Here is a 23,620-nt window from a genome sequence, read left to right on the forward strand (position 1 = left end):
CGAAGGTTGAGAGCCGTGAATCCTCCAAAACACAACCCAACCAAGCCGCACTGCTTCTTGCCACAATGTCCACTTAACCCGGATGCCAGCCGCACCAATGTGTCGGAGGAAACACTGTACATCTGGTGACCGTGTCAGTGTGCTCTGCGCCCAGCCCGCCACAAGAGTCGCTAGTGCGTGATGGGACAAGGCCAAACCCTCCCCTAACCCGGACGACGCTGGGCCAATTGTGCGCCGCCCGATGGGTCTCCCGGTTGCGTCCGGCAGCAACAGAGCCTGGACTCGAACCCAGAATCTCTAGTGGCACAGCTAGCACTGTGATGCAGTGCCTTAGGCCACTGCGCCACTCGGAAGGCCCGTAATGCCTTTATTATGTAGGGAAAACAGCATACTTACTGCCCATGGGGGCTGGACCTCGTGGGGAGAAAAAGTCTGGAGGTCCGTAAGGGCCTTTGCGTGCAAAGTAAGGGTCCCTGTGGTCCATGGGTGGGAGGGGACCCATACCAGGGGGTACTAAGAGAGGAGGTCCCATCCTCATGTCTCGCAGATCTCCAGGTGCTGACAGATGGGACTGAGGGAACACATTTCAAATACCCAATAATGATGGAGGGCACTGTAGTGGTACAACACTATTATCCCCATGGGGAAATTAGTTATATATAAATATGAGAAAGAGAGACAGTGCATGACTGGACCCCTATTATTAGTAAAAGGGTGAGAAAACTTACGTCTCTTTCATTTTCACCAGGACCCATACTGTTTCCCATAAATGACGAGTCTGCAAGAACACAAGAGGAAAAACAGTAATAACCTAGCTAGATCCACTTCCGTCTTTGGTGGGTTTATTTGATGAAGAGGGCTCATTCATGCCTCGATAATGCTATTAGCTTAACTCTATTAAACCAAGGGAGTTTCCAGATTAGGCACAATATCCTGCCCATTCTCTAACATTGGATTGTTCTTCAGGGGTATACTAATCATCGACACTCCTACTATTCACTGCTGACGAAGGAGATCGGTCTGAATCACGTAGGCATTAAAGATCCTGTCTTCAAAATATATTTAATCACTTTAGTTACATACTCCTAGCACTAAACACCTTTTTGAAGTTAATTTGACAGTGGCTATGAGTGGCTATAGTGCAGACATAGAAATCATCTCAGACATTTTAAAACTAAATCTATGGTGCTGTAATACATGTTAGAAAGGAAGGTTCTCACCAGGTTGGTGGCCAAAGCTGTGGGGCTCAGCAGGACCGGGGCCCCTGGGTGGAAGGGGGCCCATAGGAAGGGCTCCGGGCAGAGGTCTCCTGTAGGGAAGGCCTGGGTCTAGATACATATACCCTTTATGGGAAAAAAAAAAAGAGAGAGAGCACTGTTTCATCAGATTTATTTAGACCAGCTGAGCCGAAGGAGGGGATCACACAGTCAGAAGTGTACAAAGCACAGGAGGTTGGTGGCACCTTAATTGGAAAGGCTCATGGTAATGGCTGGAGCAGAATAATATCAAACACATGGTTTCTATGTGTTTAATTTATATATATATATATATATATTTAACCTTTATTTAACTAGGCAAGTCAGTTAAGAACAAATTCTTATTTTCAATGACGGCCTAGGAACAGTGGGTTAACTGCCTGTTCAGGGGCAGAACGACAGATTTGTACCTTGTCAGCTCGGGAATTTGAACTTGCAACCTTCCAGTTGCTAGTCCAACGCTCTAACCACTAGGCTACATTCCATTCGCTCCATTCTAGCCATTATTATGAGCCATCCTCCCTTCAGCAGCCTCCACTGGTCCAAAGGGGATTGGAGCAAAAAGCAAAAGCCTCTCCATCATATCAGAAACAAAAAACAAGCACACATTTAAATCATGATGCATTGAGTTAGTACACATCAAAACAGTGACAGTAGTAGGCAGGGTGGGCATGATGGAATTGTCAATGTATAATCAAAATACAGTGATGCCACATGCTAATTGCTCCCCCATGATAACTCAACTAAATAAATAATAGTTCCTAACTTAAGTGAATATTAGACGACATCTCAAACCAGGCTGAGGCCAGACTTGGGTTAGAGTAGCTTAGGGGCCCAGGTGACAAAGGCCAAAGTGTGGGTGGGGGAAACCTCTGGAACAAACCAGTGGAGGCTCAGGCTCCTCAATGCAGTGGTCTGCAGTCAGTGTGTCCAACCTGCTGACTCTGCCCATCTCTGTGGTCCTGTCACATGACTCAGACAGAGGTGAGGCTGGAACTATGACAACCGACCACATCAGTACTGGACAAATAGTAGTCATACACTCACTGACCTATGCCTCACAGACAGAACCAAAAGAGAAAACCTTTCACAGGGCCGGCTGACCACACTACAGCACCACAATCAAATCATATAAAAATGTATTTGTCACGTGTCAAATACAACAGATGTAGACTTCACCGTGAAATTTAAATAGTAACCCAACTGAGGGGAAATATTTTGCTGTGAACAAATCTGACAGTTGGTTAACAAACATAATTAGTAATCAGGTTAGAGTGAGTTATCTAAAACCCAAAAGAAAGTCAGGGCCTCTTTACATAGAAAGATGGTAAAACATACTGAAGTAAATAAAGAACACAAACCCTTTAGGGCTGATATTAAAAAACAAATGAATGTGTCAAAGAGTAGACTAGAAGATTTGAATATCAGAAGGATAGAATAACTTCTGTCTATTGTGATTGGAGCGGCTGCTGCCTGAGATCATAGGGGGGGGGCGATAGCGGGTGGTCATCACTGTACCTGGAGGGTGTATAGGTGGGCCCCTGCGATCCCTCTCCCAGGTGGGAGATATCGAGCCGCTGTCAGAGTGAGGACCTCCACTACGATCAGAGTCCACCCCACCAGGGGGATCTAACAGGCCTCGGGATACTGGTTATGGGGGAGAGAGAAAGGGGGGGTGGGGAGAAAGAGGGAGGGCAGAAAGAGAGAGCATGACAAAGAGCATATGAGAAAGAGGCGAGATATGTGGGAGTGGTTGGTGAGTGAGAAAGGGAGAGCCAGCATAATGTCAATGAGTTCATGAAGCATGGATGATAAGACCAAAACATGTGCAAAGACCACACTCCCCTCACTGTAGGTGATATGAAATGCTATGCTGCTGCAGTATATCCATCTTGCTGGTGCATGCTCACTGCCAAGGCAATTTAGACTATAAAGATAAGCATCTTTAACAGATGTTGTGCCAATCTTCCAGCCAATCAAGACTTGGTACGCATTTGTATTATGTGCTTAAGAACAGGTTTTCAGCGTTGTTTTAGTCAATAAGAAGACTATAAAATCAAAACTCTAATATCATTGAATTATTTAAATGATCTTGCAGATCATTTTTCTTCATGTCATTTTTTACAAGGTCATGGCACATAGGAGATTGGTACTAAATACAAAGGTAAAAATATTTATGCTAAATATAAACTCATAACACGCCATTCCAAGGAGTATAACATGGCACTGATGGTAAAAGGGCACACATGTCACAAGACATGTAAATTCAGCTGTGGTGTTATTGTATGACCGGAATGACCCAGGCCTGCAGTGCATTGGCGTGGACTGGAGAGGTCACCTCTGCCTCCTGGTCCCACGGGTGGGAAGTTTGGAGAGAGGCGGAGTGGGCCATCCATCAGGGTAGGCGGAGACAGGAAGGCTCTGTTCTCAGAGGCGGGGCGATGTAGGGGGGAGGGGCCATACGGTGACCTTTCACCTGCAGGACAGGGAGGGACATATGGTTCAACGTACAGAATAATGACATAAATTCTAAATCAACACCCAGAACATGATAGGCAAGCCATAAGACATCTAAATAGTTAACCTGTAGCTACAAGGACTAACTATCTGCTTTGAACCTTTTTGCACTAACTCTTTGACTGCTACTGTCCAACTATCCCGTTGCCTAGTCACTTTACCCCTACCTACATGTACAGTGGGAAAGTACGCAGACCTCTTGACCTTTTCCACATTAAAGCCTTTTTCTATAATGGATTACATTACAATGTATCATCTACATACAATACCCCATAATGACAGTGAAAACAGGTTTAGAATTGTTTTAAATATGTAAATTAAGTATTTCTGTTTATACAAGTACTCAGACCCTTTGCCATGAGCCTCAAAATCGAGCTCAGGTGCATTCTGTTTCCATTGATCATCCTTGGGATGTTTCTACAACTTGATTTGAGTCCACCTGTGGTCAATTAAATTGATTGGACATGATTTGGAAAGGCACAAACCCGTATATAAGCTCCCACAGTTGACAGTGCAAGTCAGAGCAAAAACCAAGCCATGAGGTCGAAGGAATTGTCCGTAGAGCTCAGAGACAGGATTGTGTCGAGGCACAGATCTGGGGATGGGTTCCAAAAACATTCTGCAGCAGTGAAGGTCACCAATGACACAGTGGCCTCCATCATTCTTAAAATGGAAGAAGTTTGGCCGCCTCCCCTCACCAATCAATTATAGAATAAGGCTGTAATGTAACAAAATGTGGAAAAAGTCTAGGGGTCTGAATACTTTCCAGATACACTGTACATACCTACCTCAATTACCTCGTACCCCTGCACATCAACACAGTACTGGTACCCAGTGTATATAGATTTTAAAATTATAGCCAAGTTATCATTACTCATTGTGTATTTGTTTTTATTTTTCTCTGCATTGTTGGGAAGGGCCTGTAAGTAAGAATTTCACAGTTAGTCTACACCGGTTTTTATGAAGCATGTGACAGAGCCAGAGCCCTGGTCAGAGCCAAGAATCAGCCATTATTGATGGTGACCCTGAAACAATTAGGGTTAAGCGCCTTGCTCAAGGGCACATTGACAGATGTTTCACCTAGTCAGCTTGGGGATTTAGACCAGCGACCTTATAATTACTGGTCCAACTGTCCTAACCGCTAGGCTACCTGTCGCCCATAACCAGTTTTATGCTATAAGCAGTTGTGTTAACTTCATCTTGCATTTGGATTGTCACCATATTGCTTCCCCCTATCCAACCCTCTCAATGTATGGAATAGGGGTTACCGGGCGAGCTGAGATTTAGCAGAAGATATTATTCCAGTTAGGAAGGTTTATTAGAGACTCACCTCTGAACAGAGGTCTGTCCATGTTGTCCAGAGTATAGGGGTCTTTCTCCACAACATCCAGCTTGAACTGAGTATCAGTCAATCTGCATGGAGACAAACCACAGCTGGAGAATACTTCTCACTACAGGGAAATACTATTTTGTAGCGACAACTGCCATGTCTGGTGAAACTGACTTCAATAGAAAAGTATTATTTAGTACTTACTTCTGCCTGAGGTGTGCATTCTCTCTTTGAACTTCAGCCAGGTCGCGGTCAGCACCTCGTGCTGCTAGCTACAATGCAGACAACAGAAATGACAGATGAGTTGCCTGAGGTGTGCTCCATAGTGTATGTATGATGCAACTATGTACTTACCCAGTTATTGTGTGCCTTCTTTTCCTGAGAAGTTATCTGAAAGATGGAAAGAGAATATTAAATGAGTTATTGGCCATACATCATCATTGCACATGGTGAATGTTTTTGCCCTCTCCCAGTCTCTTATGATACAACAGTGTCAGATCTCTCACCTGGGTTTTGTAGGCCTGGTTAGTCTTCTCCAGCTCATCCTCCAGGTCTTGTGCCCTTTGCCTGTATGTGTGAAAACTGCACTCTGAGACAAGCACTCAAAACAAAAACACCCCGCAAAGTAGAGTCTCATAGAACACATTGGATCTATTTGATTGACAGGAACACCCTCTGGGGTGCACGCTTTGGGTTCTTGCCCTAGCACTTCACAGCTGATTCAAATAATCAAAGTTTGATGAGTTACTGGAATCAGCGGTCTAGTGTTAAGGCAAAAACCATGCAGAAACTGACCTGTAGCTGTTGAGCTCCTCCACGGCCAGGGTGATGCTCTTGTCAGCCTTGGTCAGCTTCTCGTCCTTCTGAAGACGCTCCCTCTCCTCCACAGTCAACATCCTGGGGACACCAGGGGAGAACACCCAGTATCAGAAAGACATTATCAGGCATAGTACAGTTCAAACTTCAACAGATGCACAATTGAGAGCATTCTGTCGGGCTGTATCACCACCTGCTATGGCAACTGCACTGCCCACAACAGCAAGGCTCTCCAGAGGGTGGTGCGATCTGCCCAACGCATTACCGGGGGCAAACTACCCGACCTCCAGGACACCTACAGCACCCAATGTCATATTTTTTTATATTTATTTCACCTTTATTTAACCAGGTAGGCTAGTTGGAGAACCAGTTCTCATTTACAACTGCGACCTGGCCAAGATAAAGCAAAGCAGTGCGGCACAAACGACAACAGAGTTACACATGGAATAAACAAACATACAGTCAGTAATACAATAGAAAAAGTATATATTACAGTGTGTGCAAATGAGGTAGGATGAGGGAGGAAAGGCAATAAACATCCCATAGTGGCAAAATAATTACATTATACCAATTAAACACTGGAGTGATAGATGAATGTGCAAGTAGAGATACTGGGGTGCAAAGGAGCAAAACAAATAAAATAACCGTATGGGAATGAGGTAGTGAGGATGGGCTATTTACAGATGGGCTGTGTACAGGTGCAGTGTTCTGTGAGCTGCTCTGACAGCTGGTGCTTAAAGTTAGTGAGGGAGATATGAGTCTCCAGCTTCAGTGATTTTTGCAGTTCGTTCTAGTCATTGACAGCAGAGAACTGGAAGGCGGCCAAAGGAGGAATTGCCTTTGGGTGTGACCAGTGAAATATACCTGCTGGAGCGTGTGCTACTGGTGGGTGCTGCTATGGTGACCAGTGAGCTGAGATAAGGCGGTGCTTTACCTAGCAAAGACTTATAGATGACCTAGAGCCAGTGAGTTTGGCGACAAACATGAAGCAAGCGCCAGCCAACGAGAGCATACAGGTCGCAGTGGTGGGTAGTATATGGGGCTTTGGTGACAAAACGGATGGCACTGTGTTAGACTGCATCCAATTTGCTGAGTAGAGTGTTGAAGGCTATTTTGTAAATGACACCGCTGAAGTCAAGGATCGGTAGGATGGTCAGTTTTACGAGGGTATGTTTGGCAGCATGAGTGAAGGATGCTTTGTTGCGAAATTGGAAGCCGAGTCTAAATAACATTTTGGATTGGAGATGCTTAATGTGAGTCTGGAAGGAGAGTTTACAGTCTAACCAAACACCTAGGTATTTGTCCACATATTCTAAGTCAGAAACGTCCAGACTAGTGATGCTGGACGGGAAGGCAGCGATCGGTTGAAGAGCATGCATTTAGTTTTACTTGCATTTAAGAGCAGTTGGAGGGCACGGAAGGAAAGTTGTATGGCATTGAAGCTCGTCTGGAGGTTAGTTAACACAGTGTCCAAAGAAGGGCCAGAAGTCTGCGTTAGAGATGGATCAGAGAATCACCAGCAGCAAGAGTGACATCATTGATGTATACAGAGAAGAGAGTCGGCCCGAGAATTTAACCCTGTGGCACCCCCATAGAAACTGCCAGAGGTCCAGACAACAGGCCCTCCAATTTGACACACTGAACTCTATCAGAGAAGTAGTTGGTGAACCACGCGAGGCAGTCATTTGAGAAACCAAGGCTATTGAGACTGCCGATAAGAATGTGGTGATTGACAGAGTCAAAAGCCTTGGTTAAGAATGTGGTGATTGACAGAGTCAAAAGCCTTGGTCGGGTCGATGAATACAGCTGCATAGTATTGTCTCTTATCGATGGCGGTTATAATACCGTTTAGGACAGGGGTGTCAAAGTCAAATGGACGGAGGGCCAAATAAAAAAATCAGCTACAAGACGAGGGCCGGACTGTTCGAATGTTCATTGAAAAATTTTTAAATGACGCATATAGTCTAGTGAACCTAATTGAACCTACTGAAAACCTAACAAATATATTACAATATGATCAGATAAATAAAGCAATATTTTCTTATGGCTCTGTCAGTAATCTTTAATTTTCAACAGACACAAAAGACAAATTTCCTTTATATAAATATCCCCATAACATGAACATTAAATGAAAGAAACCGGTATTCAAGGCACCATCAGTAGACTATATTTTCTATTTTAGCAAAAGTGGGCTAAATTTACTTCAAAGAAAAAACAATAATAGCAATTTTCTATCATCCACTCAACTGAAATATTTTTAAAATATAATTGGATTGAAATACAAAAAAATAAAGTGCAAAAATCTATTAATCAAAAACAACACTTTGTTTAAGGAGAAGTAACATGCAGTGAAAACAAATATTAAATTTTAACTTTTAAACTTGAACTGAGTAAAAACTCTAAATATGTGATTGCACAGTAATGTTCACTTGTTTGAGGTTGAGGGTGATACTTGGTGGTGTCCCATCTTTTCCACAAGTTCATCAATGTTCGGGGTAAGGCTCTGAGCTGAAGAAATCCTCAGAATTGAGTGGAGGTGTTCAGCAGTAAGTCGACTTCTGTGTGATGTTTTGTTCAGGTTCATCAAAGAAAACAGTTGTTCACACAGGTATGTGCTGCCAAACATAGACAACGTTTGAGCAGCCTGGATGCGCAGCTGGGGCATTGTGCCGGGGAGGAAACGGGCGAACTCCGCAGCACCCACTGCCGCATATTTTGCCCTCAGTGCATCATTGCATTGGAGGTCAATCAACTCCATTTGGAGGTTTGGTGGTGAGCTTTCCACGTCAACAGCAAATGGGTTACCGAGCAGTTCCAACCTGCTTTTTTGTGCTTCAAAGTCAGCAAATCGGCGTCGAAAGTCAGCGGCAAGCATACCTATTTTATCAGCCAACTGTGTGCTCGGGAACGCACTGGTAGAGAGCTTCTCTTTCATGGTCTGGCAGCTGGGAAAGTGGCTCAAATTTTCTTTCCGCATCTGCGTCTCCCACAGAGTCAGTTTGGTTTTAAATGCCTTCACTGTACTGTACATATCAGAGATGACACGATCCCGACCCTGCAGCTGCAAGTTTATTGCATTCAGATGACTCGTAATGTCACACAGAAAAGCCATTTCACACAGAAACATTTCGTCTCGGAGTTGTGTTGTGTCTTTCCCTTTGCTGTCCAAGAACAGACAAATCTCCTCACGAAGCTCGAAACATCTTTGAAGCACCTTTCCCTGGCTTAGCCATCGCACCTCTGTGTGATAAGGCAAATCACCATGCTCCGTTTCTAACTCCGTCAGAAATGCCTTGAACTGGCGGTGATTCAAACCTTTGGCTCTGATAAAGTTAACTGTGCGCGTGATGATGCTCATTACATGCTCCATTTTCAAGGCTTTACCGCACAACGCTTCCTGGTGTATGATACAATGATAAGCTGTCAGCTCACCTGTCGCGTTTTCCTCTTGCATCTTTTCCCGTATCTTCGCCACCAGTCCGCTCCTGTGTCCACACATCGCAGGTGCTCCGTCGGTTGTCAAACCCACGAGTTTTTCCCAAGGCAGCTCCATCTCATTTACACATCTTGACACCTCTTCATACAAATCATGCCCCGTAGTTGTGCCATGCATAGGACGTAAAGCCAAAAACTCCTCTGTCACGCTTAGGTTGGAGTCCACTCCGCGGATGAAAATTGACAACTGGGCAATGTCAGAAATGTCGGTGCTCTCATCCACAGCCAAGGAATATGCAATAAAATCTTTTCCCTTTTTCACAAGCTGCTCTTTTAGATTGATGGACAACTGGTCTACTCTCTCGGCAATGGTGTTTCTGCTCAGACTCACATTTAAAAAGAGTTGCCTTTTTTCTGGGCAAACTTCGTCACAAACTTTAATCATGCAGTTTTTGATGAAATCCCCCTCCGTAAATGGCCGGGCTGATTTAGCGATCTCTTCTGCCAAAATAAAACTGGCCTTGACAGCAGCCTGGCCTTGTGATTTGGCTTTTTTGAACAGAGCCTGTCGAGATTTGAGGCCTCGTTTTAATTCCTCTGCCTTTTGTAGCCTTTGTTCCATGTCCATATTCTTGTTTTTGTCCGCGTGTTTCGTTTCATAATGTCGTCTCAGATTATACTCTTTCAGTACCGCCACACTTTCTCCACACAGAAGACACACAGGTTTTCCAGCTACCTTCGTGAACATATACTCCGACTCCCACCTTGTTTGAAACCCCCGGTTCTCAGTATCCACCTTCCGTTTTGCCATTTTTGATGGGTATCTGAAAGTTAATTTTACTGTGATGCTGACGACTGCTGTGCCAATAAATATTGAAATGAAGCAGCCTACTGCTCGGTGCGTCACCTTTGCATTGTGGGAAATGTAGTATTGGTGCGTGTAAAAGATCTGCGGGCTGCCGGCTTGCTGCGGGCCGGTTCTAATAATAAATCAAGATCATCCCAGGGGCCGTAAAAAACCTTCTTGCGGGCCGGATGTGGCCCGCGGGCCTTGACTCTGACATATGTGGTTTAGGACATTGAGCGCGGCGGAGGTGCACCCATGACCAGCTCAGAAACCAGATTGCATAGCGGAGAAGGGATGGTGGGATTTGAAATGGTCGGTGATCTGTTAACTTGGCTTTCGAAGACCTTAGAAAAGGCAGGGTAGGTTAGATATAGGTCTGTAGCAGTTTGGGTCTAGAGTGTCTCCCCTTTGAAGAGGGGGATGACCACGGCAGCTTTCCACTCTTTGGGGATCTCAGACGATATACAAAAGAGAGGTTGAACAGGCTAGTAATAGGGGTTGCAACAATTTCGGCAGATCATTTTAGAAAGAGAGCGTCCAGATTGTCTAGCCGGCTGATTTGTAGGGGTCCAGATTTTGCAGCTCTTTCAGAACATCAGCTATCTGGATTCGGGTGTAGGAGAAATGTGGGAGGCTTGGGCAAGAGGCTGTGGGGGGTGCAGGGCTTTTTTGACCGGGGTTGGGTAGCCAGGTGGAAAGCATGGCCAGCTGTAGAAAAATGCTTATTGAAATTCTCAATTATTGTGGATTTATCGGTGGTGACAGTGTTTCCTAGCCTCAGTGCAGTGGGCAGCTGGAGGAGGTGCTCTTATTCTCCATGGACTTTACAGTGCCCCAGAACTTTTTATATTGTCCCAGAACTTGTATATTGCTTTCCATACTGCCCGTGTATATTGTTTCCTAACTTCCCTGAAAAGTTGCATATCATGGGGGCTATTCGATGCTAATGCAGTACGCCACAGGATGTTTTTTGTGCTGGTCAAGGGCAGTCAGGTCTGGAGTGAACCAAGGGCTATATCGGTTTCTTGGTTCTACATTTTTTGAACGGTGAGTAAGGAAGGCCAAAAATATCATCAAGGACATCAACCACCCGAAGCCACTGCCTGTTCACCCCGCTTCTCACCTCATTTGCTCACATTGTATATAGACTTGTTTATACTTTATTATTGACTGTATGTTTGTTTTACTCCATGTGTAACTCTGTGTTGTTGTATCTGTCGAACTGCTTTGCTTTATCTTGGCCAGGTCGCAATTGTAAATGAGAACTTGTTCTCAACTTGCCTACCTGGTTAAATAAAGGTAAAATAAATAAATAAATAAATAAATAAATAAATATCATCCAGAGGGCGAGGTCAGTACAGGTGCATCAAAGCTGGGGCCGAGAGACTGAAAAACAGCTTCTAACAGCCATCAATAGCACATTAGAGACTGCTGCCTATAGGTATAGACTAGGAATCACTGGCCACTTTAAGGAATGGAACACTAGTCACTTGAATAATGTTTTACATATCTGGCATTACACATCTCATATGTACAGTGGGGCAAAAAAGTATTTAGTCAGCCACCAATTGGGCAAGTTCTCCCACTTAAAAAGATATAATTTTCATCATAGGCACACTTCAACTATGACAGACAAAATGAGAAGAAAAATGCCAGAAAATCACATTGTAGGATTTTTTATGAATTTATTTGCAAATTATGGTGGAAAATAAGTATTTGGTCACCTACAAACAAGCAAGATTTCTGGCTCTCACAGACCTGTAACTCCTTCTTTAAGAGGCTCCTCTGTCCTCCACTCGTTACCTGTATTAATGGCACCGGTTTGAACTTGTTATCAGTATAAAAGACACCTGTCCACAACCTCAAACAGTCACACTCCAAACTCCACTATGGCCAAGACCAAAGAGCTGTCAAAGGACACCAGAAACAAAATTGTAGACCTGCACCAGGCTGGGAAGACTGAATCTGCAATAGGTAAGCAGCTTGGTTTGAAGAAATCAACTGCGGGAGCAATTATTAGGAAATGGAAGACATACAAGACCACTGATATCTCCCTCGATCTGGGGCTCCACGCAACATCTCACACCGTGGGGTCAAAATGATCACAAGAACGGTGAGCAAAAATCCCAGAACCACACGGGGGGACCTAGTGAATGACCTGCAGAGAGCTGGGACCAAAGTAACAAAGCCTACCATCAGTAACACACTACGCCGCCAGGGACTCAAATCCTGCAGTGCCAGACGTGTCCCCCTGCTTAAGCCAGTACATGTCCAGGCCCGTCTGAAGTTTGCTAAAGAGCATTTGGATGATCCAAAAGAAGATTGGGAGAATGTTATGTGGTCAGATGAAACCAAAATATAACTTTTTGGTAAAAACTCAACTCGTCGTGTTTGGAGGACAAAGAATGCTGAGTTGCATCCAAAGAACACCATACCTACTGTGAAGCATGGGGGTGGAAACATCATGCTTTGGGGCTGTTTTTCTGCAAAGGGATCAGGACGACTGATCCGTGTAAAGGAAAGAATGAATGGGGCCATGTATCGTGAGATGTTGAGTGAAAACCTCCTTCCATCAGCAAGGGCATTGAAGATGAAACGTGGCTTGGTCTTTCAGCATGACAATGATCCCAAACACACTGCCCGGGCAACGAAGGAGTGGCTTCGTAAGAAGCATTTCAAGGTCCTGGAGTGGCCTAGCCAGTCTCCAGATCTCAACCCCATAGAAAATCTTTGAAGGGAGTTGAAAGTCTGTGTTGCCAAGCAACAGCCCCAAACATCACTGCTCTAGAGGAGATCTGCATGGAGGAATGGGCCAAAATACCATCAACAGTGTGTGAAAACCTTGTGAAGACTTGCCAACAAAGGGTATATAACAAAGTATTGAGATAAACTTTTGTTATTGACCAAATACTTATTTTTCACCATAATTTGTAAATAAATTAAAAATCCTACAAATGTGATTTTCTGGATTTTTCTCATTTTGTCCGTCATAGTTAAAGTGTACCTATGATGAAAATTACAGGCCTCTCATCTTTTTAAGTGGGAGAACTTGCACAATTGGTGGCTGACAATACTTTTTTGCCCCACTGTATATACTGTATTCTATACTATTCTACGGTATCTTAGACACTTAATTGTTATATATCTTACATTACTCATCTCATATGTATATAATGTTTTTCTATACTATTCTACTGTATCCATTCCGCTCTGACATCGCTCGTCCATATGGTCTTAATTCATTCCTACTTAGGTGTGTATATGTTGTGTAATTTCTTATATATTACTTGTTAGATATTACTGCACTGTCAGAGCTAGAAGCACAAGAATTGCGCTACACCCGCAATAACATCTGCCAGTCACGTGTATGTGACCAATACAATTTTATTTGATTTGAATGTTTATAGATGAAGCTGTGCATTTGGGTCAGCGTTGGTGTGGCTCCCGTACAGTACCTGTGTAGTTTGAGCTCATTCTCCTGGTACATCTCTGTCATGATCTGCAGTTTCTGCTGGAGTTTCTGCACCTGGCCCGTGTACTTCTCACTGTCTGTCTGCAGAGAGGCCTTCTCATTCTCCAGTTTCTTAATCCCCTCTGCAACACAACAGTAAAGCTGTTAAATCCAGGTCTAGGCTCAAAGGGATACTTTGGGATTTTGGTAATGAGGTCCTTTAAATCGACTTCCCCAAAGTCAGATGAACATGTGGATACCAGTTTTATGTAATCTCTGTCCAGTATGAAGGAAGTTAGAGGTAGTTTCACGAACCAATTGCTAACTAGCTTTAGTGCAATAACTGGAAGTCTATGGGTATCTACTAGTAATGCTAAGTATCCCTTTAATCTGTGTCTGGGAAACCGACCATTTGTCTTTACATCTTGATTATTCCCAAAACACCCTCGCTTTTCTTGAACTAACCCTAGTATTTGGCTTTTCTTACTTGCACTGACTTTGCTAATAGCTACTTAAATTGAGGAAAACGTTTACTTACTATGACTGCAATATGTGGTTCTCACCTAGCTATCTTAAGATTACTTACTGTAAGTCGCTCTGGATAAGAGCATCTGCTAAATGACCAAAATGTAAAAATTGTCTGTTATCATGAAAACAGCTATTGAAGCGTCTTTCAATAGACCTACATTTATGTACATTATAAAACAAACGTTGTTTGTTACCCACCATGATCAGAGGAATTACTATTGAACAGCTGACTACTCTGCTTACCTTGGAGGTCCTCCTTGGCCTTGACTTCATCTGCTAGCTTAGCAAACACCCTGTCCTTGTCTTCATCCACTGACTTCAAGTCTGCATTCATCTAAAGAGAGAGAGAAAAAAAAAAAAAAATCTCATATCTTCCATTTATCGCTGATAAGAGTTTTGTTTTTAAGCCATCATTTCAGTTGATGAAGAGAAGACATACAGTGCCTCGGCCCCCTTGAACTTTGCGACCTTTTGCCACATTTCAGGCTTCAAACATAAAGATATAAAACTGTATTTTTTTGTGAAGAATCAACAACAAGTGGGATACAATCATGAAGTGGAACGACATTTATTGGATATTTAAAACTTTTTTAACAAATCAAAAACTGAAAAATTGGGCGTGCAAAATTATTCAGCCCCTTTACTTTCAGTGCAGCAAACTCTCTCCAGAAGTTCAGTGAGGATCTCTGAATGATCCAATGTTGACCTAAATGACTAATGATGATAAATACAATCCACCTGTGTGTAATCAAGTCTCCGTATAAATGCACCTGCACTGTGATAGTCTCAGAGGTCCGTTAAAAGCGCAGAGAGCATCATGAAGAACAAGGAACACACCAGGCAGGTCCGAGATACTGTTGTGAAGAAGTTTAAAGCCGGATTTGGATACAAAAAGATTTCCCAAGCTTTAAACATCCCAAGGAGCACTGTGCAAGCGATACTATTGAAATGGAAGGAGTATCAGACCACTGCAAATCTACCAAGACCTGGCCGTCCCTCTAAACTTTCAGCTCATACAAGGAGAAGGCTGATCAGAGATGCAGCCAAGAGGCCCATGATCACTCTGGATGAACTGCAGAGATCTACAGCTGAGGTGGGAGACTCTGTCCATAGGACAACAAACAGTCGTATATTGCACAAATCTGGCCTTTATGGAAGAGTGGCAAGAAGAAAGCCATTAAAGATATCCATAAAAAGTGTTGTTTAAAGTTTGCCACAAGCCACCTGGGAGACACACCAAACATGTGGAAGAAGGTGCTCTGGTCAGATGAAACCAAACTTTTTGGCAACAATGCAAAACGCTATGTTTGGCGTAAAAGCAACACAGCTAAACACACCATCCCCACTGTCAAACATGGTGGTTGCAGCATCATGGTTTGTGTCTACTTTTCTTCAGCAGGGACAGGGAAGATGGTTAAAATTGATGGGAAGATGGATGGAGCCAAATACAGGACCATTCTGGAAGAAAACCTGATGGAGTTTGCAAAAGACCTGAGACTGGGAAGGAGATTTGTCTTCCAACAAGACAATGATCCAAAACATAAAGCAAAATCTACAATGGAATGGTTCAAAAATAAACATATCCAGGTGTTAGAATGGCCAAGTCAAAGTCCAGACCTGAATCCAATCGAGAATCTGTGGAAAGAACTGAAAACTGCTGTTCACAAATGCTCTCCATCCAACCTCACTGAGCTCGAGCTGTTTTGCAAGGAGGAATGGGAAAAAATGTCAGTCTCTCGATGTGCAAAACTGATAGAGACATACCCCAAGCGACTTACAGCTGTAATTGCAGCAAAAGGTGGCGCTACAAAGTATTAACTTAAGGGGGCTGAATAATTTTGCACGCCCAATTTTTCAGTTTTTGATTTGTTAAAAAAGTTTGAAATATCCAATAAATGTCGTTCCACTTCATGATTGTGTCCCACTTGTTGTTGATTCTTCACAAAAAAATACAGTTTTATATCTTTATGTTTGAAGCCTGAAATGTAGCAAAAGGTTGCAAAGTTCAAGGGGGCCGAATACTTTCGCAAGGCACTGTACCTTGGCTGCATGAATGAGTTTCTGTATTCTTCGTCGTTGATGGTTATCTGTGGACCAAAAAATACAAACAAATAAGTTAAATCTGGGAAGACACATACACATATGTAGAGACACATCCCTCAGTCAATATCTTGACTCATTAAAAATAAATTTTAAAAAGTCCAATGATGGCTGTGCATATCGATCCAAAGAGATGGTGGGCAAAAGCCTGCTGACCATGCCTTACTCTCCTTTCGTGGCCTCCCAACCGCTCTTAATTAAAGTAAAACTAAATGCATGCTCTTCAACCGATCGCTGCCCGCACCTGCCCAGCATCACTAGTTTGGACGGTTCTGACTTAGAATATGTGGACAACTACCTAGGTGTCTGGTTAGACTGTAAACTCTCCTTCCAGACTCACATTAAGCATCTCCAATCCAAAATTGAATCGGCTTCCAATTTCACAACAAAGCCTCCTTCACTCATGCTGCCAAACATACCCTCGTAAAACATTTACAAAATAGCCTTCAACACTCTACTCAGCAAATTGGATGCAGTCTAACACAGTGCCATCCGTTTTGTCACCAAAGCCCCATATACTACCCACCACTGCGACCTGTATGCTCTCGTTGGCTGGCCCTCGCATCAGATTCGTCACCAAACCCACTGGCTCCAGGTCATCTACAAGTCTTTGCTAGGTAAAGCCCCATCTTATCTCAGCTCACTGGTCACCATAGCAGCACCCACCTGTAGCACGCGCTCCAGCAGGTATATTTCACTGGTCACCACTGTCATGACTGTCCTGATCAGGTCAGGTTACAGGAGACCACAACCCTACAGATTATCTCTCAACCCCAACAGAGGAGGAGAGATCTAGGGGTCTGAAGATGTGGGGGTTTTATGACCCCTCACGCCCCTGGTAAATCTTAGGCCACAGACAAATTCCTTTTGTCCTGTTACTATGGAGAACCTTAAACATTAAATAAAGGGACTTTGGAACAATGGTTTCCGTCAGCCACAATAGTGGTCATGACAATAGATGGAATATGAAAATGTCATTTTTGTTTTGTTATTAATAGATGACATTATTACGAAAACATTGTAACGTCAAAAGTTTACCTAGTATATGTTTGATGTTAATACATTGTACGTTGTATGGAAAATGTCAAAATCAAAGAGAATGTTTTGGTAAGCCTGAACGGTCCACACGGAGAATCCACGGAGACCTTCCCCACGTAATTACATCATTATATTCTGACCCATAAGAGCGGCAGTTTGGGGCAAGGCTATGGTTAGAATGAGCATAGTTGACAAATTCACCCAAATGTATATGTCTCTCGTGTACTTTCTTTTTCGCTCTCTTTTAAATCCCCATTTTGGGTAACACGCGCCATAGTGTGTTGGCCCGTTATACTAAGTCCTAATCAATAGCCTAGAATGTGTTTTGGTGTATGTGTATCTTTTATCATCATTTTAGCTTTCTAGTAAATAAATACTCAACTAAGATTGGTGTGGTACGAACTCATTGGTGAGACCCGGGTCCGTGCAGATTCCCGGATTATGCGACGTTCAGAGCGAGACTGTAGAGGTAACTGGTTAATTAGCGGCTGTTGTGAAATCGATATTCTGATATTCTTTGAGTTAATTCCGGAAATAGAAACTCAATAAAACAACTTTTCCCATGGTGCCCCAGGTTAATAATTGCTTGATTCTGTTAATCACACAATTAGAAACCTTTAATCATTCGATGAGCAACAGTTGTCACGTTAACTAATACAATGTCACGACACCCCCAAAGCCAATTCCTCCTTTGGCCGCCTTTCCTTACAGTTCTCTGCTGACAATGACTTGAACGAATTACAAAAATCACTGAAGCTGGGGACTCATATCGCTCTCACTAACTTTAAGCATCAGCTGTCAGAGCAGCTCATTGCACCTGTACATAGCCCATCTGTAAATAGCCCATCCAACTACCTCATCCCCATACTGTCATTTATTTTGGTCCTTTGCACCCAGTATCTGTACTTGCAGATTTATCTTCTGCACATCTATCACTCCAGTGTTTAATTGCTAAATTGTAATTACTTCGTCACGACAGCCTATTTATTGCTTTACCTCATTTGCACACACTGTACATAGATTTTTTTATATTGCGTTATTGACTATACGTTTGTTTATTCCATGTGTAACTGTTGTTTATGTCGCACTGCTTTAATTTATCTTGGCCAGGTTGCAGTTGTATATGAGAACTTGTTCTCAACTGGCCTACCTGGTTAAATAAAAATAAAATGGCCTTGTGTACATCAAGAGAATCTCACCATGTCCTTCTCCATTCTCTGTCCCTTGTGTCCCACTCCTCTCCTCTCTGTTGGCGCCGTCCTCCAGCACTGAGTCCCAGTCCTTCATCTTCAACAGGCAGTCTGTCAAGGACTGATGGAGAGAGAAGGCTTCACCATTCAAACTCAAACTTTATTTTAGTCTTGAGAACTTATTGTGTTGTATACATGCAACAGAACACACACTACATGTCCAAAAGTACTTTGACACCTGCTTGTTGAACACCTCATTCCAAAATCATGGCCATTAACATGGAGTTGGTCCCCCCCTTTGCTACTCTAACACTTTGTGCATTATGCTGGACAGGAAAGGGCCTTCCCCAAACTGTTGCCACAAAGATGGAAGCATAGAATTGTCTACAATGTCATTCTATGCTGTAGTATTAAGATTTCCCATCACTGGAACTAAGGGGCCTAACCAGAACCATGAAAAACAGCCCCAAACCCAGATTCGTATGTCAGATTGCCAGATGGTGAAGCGTGATTCATCACTCCAGATAACACGTTTCCACTGTTCGAGTCAAATAGCGGCGAGCTTTACATCTTCCAGCCAACGCTTGGCATTGCGCATAGTGATCTTAGGCTTGTGTGTTATTGTGCTGACGTTGAGTCCAGAGGCAGTTTGGAACTCGGTTGCGAGTGTTGAAACCGAGGACAGACAATTTTTACACGCTAAGCAATTCAGTGGTCCCTTTCTGTGAGCTTGTGTGGCCTGCCACTGTTGCTCCTAGACGTTTCCACGTCACAATAACATAGCTTACCGGGGGAGCTCTAGCAGGGCAGAAATTTGACTTACTGACTTGTTGGAAAGGTGCTATCCTATGACAGTGCCTGGTTGGAAGTCACTAAGCTCTTCAGTAAGGCCATTCTACTGCCAATGTTTGTCTATGGAGATTGCATGGATGTGCGTTCGATTTTATACACCTTTCAGCAACAGGTGTGGCTGAAATAGCCAAATCCACTCATTCAAAAGGGGTGTCCACATACATTTGCGCATATATACATACACATCAAAACACAGTACATACAATTTATAATTAAATAACAAGCAATAAAGGATTTCCATTATGAAGATTATCATAGCCTCAAATAGGTTGAGCCATTTAGGGTGTTTAACTTATGGTCAGTTGAAACCCCAAGTAATCTTCATAGTGGGTGTTGACTGGTTTTTCCAGTACAGGGCACGGTACACAAATATTTGTTTTAGACATCTTACTGCATGTGGTTTTTGCCAGTGCAGTAATATGAATGCAAACCTTGATGCGCTCATCTTTGTTGGTAGCATCCTGCAGCATTCCAGTGTAGGAGCTCTCACACATCCTCATCTCCTCCTCCAGCTCACTCATCCGCTCCCCCCAGCCCTCTGCCTCCTGGACCAGCTGTGGGAAGAGGGGAGAGGGTGAAGACCCCACCAGACTATAGGACTCTTTCTGCTTAGGACAACCCATACAGGTTCTTTGTGTAACAAGAAACTTCAAATGCTTTGTTTTGCATTAATGGCAACAAAGGCTGATATGGAACTGGAGTATACACCACTATTAGTGACAGAGCCACCCACATAGATACTGTATCTATGGCTCTGATTTGTGAATAGGCCTAGATATAGATGAAAATTGACATTTTAGATGTCAGGTTACATACCTGGCCATTTTTCTCCTGGAGCAACACCTTCTCTTCTTTTGCTGCCTCCAGATTATTCTGATTCCTTTCACTGTTCATGTCAAATATTTTCAGGGTTGTCTGTGCCTGAAATGATAACAGAATGAGTTACATCTAACCTGGCTCTGACTGTGTCAGATTTAAAATGCATTATGGGAAGGAATTACAATTAACATTTTGTTCATAATATATAACATTGTAATGGGGACATCAGACTGTACCTGTTCTGTCTGGGACTTGAGGTCCCTGGTTTCTTCTTCTAAGGTTTTCAAGGTTTCCTGCATATCTGCAATCTGAAGAATTGCACACAACACCATATCTCAAAAACAAACTGAAATATGAGAGCAAAGAGGAAAATAATAACAATAGCTGAAACATGTCAAAGCATAAACATCAAAACACAGGAAAAGGGGATGAGAAAAAAGTCCTAAGTCAAACTCACTGTCTCCTCCTGCTGCAACCTCCTCGCTCTTTGGATATTCAGGTCCTCCTTTAACTTTTCTATATCATTTCCAAGCTGTGTATTTGACTGTTTCAGCCTCTGGGACATCACCTGAGGAGGACACCATTATAGTTTTACTGGGACTTGAAAGTCACACGCACACCGAGTCCTTTTATACCACTTGGCAGTGTTATTTAGCTGTGATATATGGGAATGTCTCTTCAGTATTGAGAACAATCATACCATGTAGTATCTCTGTCTTACCTCCAGATTCTCTCTCTCTGCGACATGAGCCAAAACACCACTATTCCGCAGGGCAGTTTCCAGTTCTTCATACTTAAAAAGGTACATAAATAAACAAACAGTAGCAAAGGCATTCATAACACACAGTCCATACAAAACATGTAATTTCAAATGGAATTGCATTGAATAGTTTGCAAATCTAGTCTGTCACACACAGGATTACTTGACATAGGCCTCACATTTTGTTGAACCTCACTCAAAGTCTCAAGGACTTTGCACTTTTCATCTAATAGTTCAGCCACCTTCAGGCCCATCCGCCTCTCTTTGCTTGAATACAGTCTGCTCTTTATCTGTGGAAACAATGGAACAATTTTGTGAGCTTGGTCACTCTCCAATCAAAATAAAGAATGTGGTTGTTCATCCCTATACTTGCATGCTGATAATAATATCAGACAACTTACACATTGGTAGAACCTGCAGCTGAACAATAGGAGGGTGCCCAACCCTAGTAAGGCAGTGACGATGACCGCTTCCCATGGCAGTCCATACAGGTCAGGACCTGGCTTTATGTCATCAGGAAGGGATGACAGGACCTAGGTAGGAAAAAAATAAAATAATAATACTAATTTTGAAAAAGTATCAACTAAATCAAAGAAATTACTTATAATCATTATAGATCTGCTATAGATTTTTGTTTCAGGCCCTGGATTGTGGATACATGACAGTTCAAACGTAAAGTGATTGTCAATGCTTTTAGGAGCCTCAACACGCTAACTAGCTAGCCAGTTACTTAGATAGATAACTAACTACAACCGTTAGCTAGTTATCTAGCTAAGTATTAAGCTAGCTTACCAGGCAACAGTGCTCTCATAGCCAACAAGACACGAGACATTGGCTAGATAAGCCTTTTCTGACTAATTAAATTATGTAGTAACGTTAGTTAGCTAGCTTGCTTATTAACACCAGTTGATGTTTTTAGCAGTGATGGGTCCAAGTTAACGTAAGATATAATGAATGACACGTGACTCACATCGTTCGCTTTCTCCAAGGCAAGAGTGTAATAGGTCCTTGCTGTCATTTTGAAATCAGTCACTTGAGTAGCGACTGTCTCGCCACTTGTTTGATCTTCCATTTGTCGAATATTTCATTTAAATATTATTTTCAGGATTATGTTAGCTAACATTGAAAAAACGAATGCTCAGCTGTTACTTGGACCTGATAGTAGTATCGGGTAACGTCATGACGCTGAAACGTACGGTGGAGGTTGTTGCTGTTTTATGCACACCAAATGCACTTAAACGACTCACTTTCGGATATTTTTCCTAAAACGAATATTTATTGATTTATATAATTGTAAGCCTACACAATAATATATGTTATCTGACTTTTCAATCAAAATATTTATTTGGAATTGTTACAACACTCCCACTTCCTGCCTAACGTTGAGTTGGTATATGCTCAACGTCACCAATCGTAGAACGCCACACTGGCAGACTGAGGCGTATTTAAAGTAACACTGAACCTGACGAAACATGCAAATTGTGGGAAAACAACACTTATTAGTCAACCTCCATTCCTATTCTCAAATAGTCAAGGAAAAATTGACCTTTTTCTCCAGCTGAGACAGATTGTCACCAAAGTCCCTCTGCTGTCAACTGCCTTGCCCTATCAGAGTAGGCCAAGTTGTTGTTGTTGGTTGGGTGTTGACCTTTCCTGTAGCTTTTCAGTGCTTTCCCCAGTGTCCAAAACACTACCCTTTACTCACCTGGTCAACATCCTGAACCTCCATTTGTATTCTCAATTTAAAGTCCTCATGTTATTATTGCACTACCATAGTGCGGGGAAAAGCCTTGTCACCGAAGCCAGAGCCAACTACAACTCCTCAAAGTGTTGGATGACTCATAGGGGCAGTGCAGATGACATGTTGCATACCAGAGACACATACCAGAGGTTTTAAAGGACCAGCTTTTCCAGCTATCTAGTCAATGATTATTGTCATGTGTGTATTGTGCTGTTATGTATTTGTCTAAGTCCAATGCCACAACCGAAGTTCCCTATCTTGGAAAAATATGACATTCTATTGAGGATGATGGAGACATCCATAGTGCAGTCCAATCATTTTAAATGCATGGGCTGTTTAGCTAATTTAATCTCAATAGATTACAAGGGGGATATAGTAGTCATATAACTTTCTTACCTGTAAAATGAGCCATTTTAGAAGAGCCTTAACTGTCAGCATATGAGCAACAGCATCACCAGTGACTTGACGTGCAGAAGAAAAAAGATATTCCATCACTGCAGGCTCAGGTTTATCTGTTAAATATATTTAAACGGTATACATAACACAATAGTGAGTGTCATAATAATTGATCATATATTTTTACCAGCCACAGATGGAACTATTTTCATCTATATAATTAGTATGTTATTTTTAAGAATGGACATAAATGCATTACATTTGTCTGTTAGTGTTGGGGTTTGGATGTCTCCCTCCCCAGAGAAATGTTCTCCTTTCAGGTTGGTTAGGTCTTCGTTTTCATTGCGAGTGAAACAATCATCATTGATGCAGTTTGTCTTGTCTGTTCCTGCTGGATAACATATAGACATTATGATACCAAATCATTTTAAAAACATGTAAGACCTTGTCAATAAATGGTTGTCAGATATAACACTTTGACAACTGCTAACCTTTTCAATATTGACATGCAAAAGACACGGAAGAGACATACAACCAAAATCAA

At 42.6% G+C, this 23,620-nt stretch overlaps 1 protein-coding gene across 11 annotated transcripts in view; it reads right to left on the bottom strand.

Annotated features, from left to right (window-relative positions):
• Positions 1–23,620, bottom strand: part of LOC139383293 (MIA SH3 domain ER export factor 2) — a 31,621-nt gene that overhangs the window by 2,464 nt on the left and 5,537 nt on the right. For 3 of the 11 annotated variants that reach the window (XM_071127752.1, XM_071127750.1, XM_071127754.1), the window contains exons 5-27: positions 23,336–23,464; positions 23,077–23,192; positions 21,341–21,472; positions 21,119–21,229; positions 20,901–20,972; positions 20,637–20,747; positions 20,416–20,487; positions 20,177–20,281; positions 19,792–19,914; positions 18,518–18,629; positions 16,221–16,267; positions 14,424–14,514; positions 13,657–13,795; positions 5,899–6,000; positions 5,610–5,670; positions 5,458–5,493; positions 5,308–5,375; positions 5,104–5,186; positions 3,595–3,732; positions 2,775–2,903; positions 1,221–1,343; positions 729–778; positions 397–571 (exon numbers count right to left, since the gene is read on the bottom strand). In XM_071127752.1, the coding sequence (XP_070983853.1) occupies positions 397–571; positions 729–778; positions 1,221–1,343; positions 2,775–2,903; positions 3,595–3,732; positions 5,104–5,186; positions 5,308–5,375; positions 5,458–5,493; positions 5,610–5,670; positions 5,899–6,000; positions 13,657–13,795; positions 14,424–14,514; positions 16,221–16,267; positions 18,518–18,629; positions 19,792–19,914; positions 20,177–20,281; positions 20,416–20,487; positions 20,637–20,747; positions 20,901–20,972; positions 21,119–21,229; positions 21,341–21,472; positions 23,077–23,192; positions 23,336–23,464 (2,325 nt within the window). Of the gene's footprint in view, positions 1–396; positions 572–728; positions 779–1,220; positions 1,344–2,774; positions 2,904–3,594; positions 3,733–5,103; positions 5,187–5,307; positions 5,376–5,457; positions 5,494–5,609; positions 5,671–5,898; positions 6,001–13,656; positions 13,796–14,423; positions 14,515–16,220; positions 16,268–18,517; positions 18,630–19,791; positions 19,915–20,176; positions 20,282–20,415; positions 20,488–20,636; positions 20,748–20,900; positions 20,973–21,118; positions 21,230–21,340; positions 21,473–21,909; positions 22,127–22,644; positions 22,792–23,076; positions 23,193–23,335; positions 23,468–23,620 lie in introns of those variants that run through there. The other 8 variants (XM_071127751.1, XM_071127749.1, XM_071127746.1 and 5 more) reach the window with 5 other exon arrangements.

The sequence above is a fragment of the Oncorhynchus clarkii genome, chromosome 25, assembly GCF_045791955.1.
Source record: "Oncorhynchus clarkii lewisi isolate Uvic-CL-2024 chromosome 25, UVic_Ocla_1.0, whole genome shotgun sequence".
Classification (NCBI taxonomy): domain Eukaryota; kingdom Metazoa; phylum Chordata; class Actinopteri; order Salmoniformes; family Salmonidae; genus Oncorhynchus; species Oncorhynchus clarkii.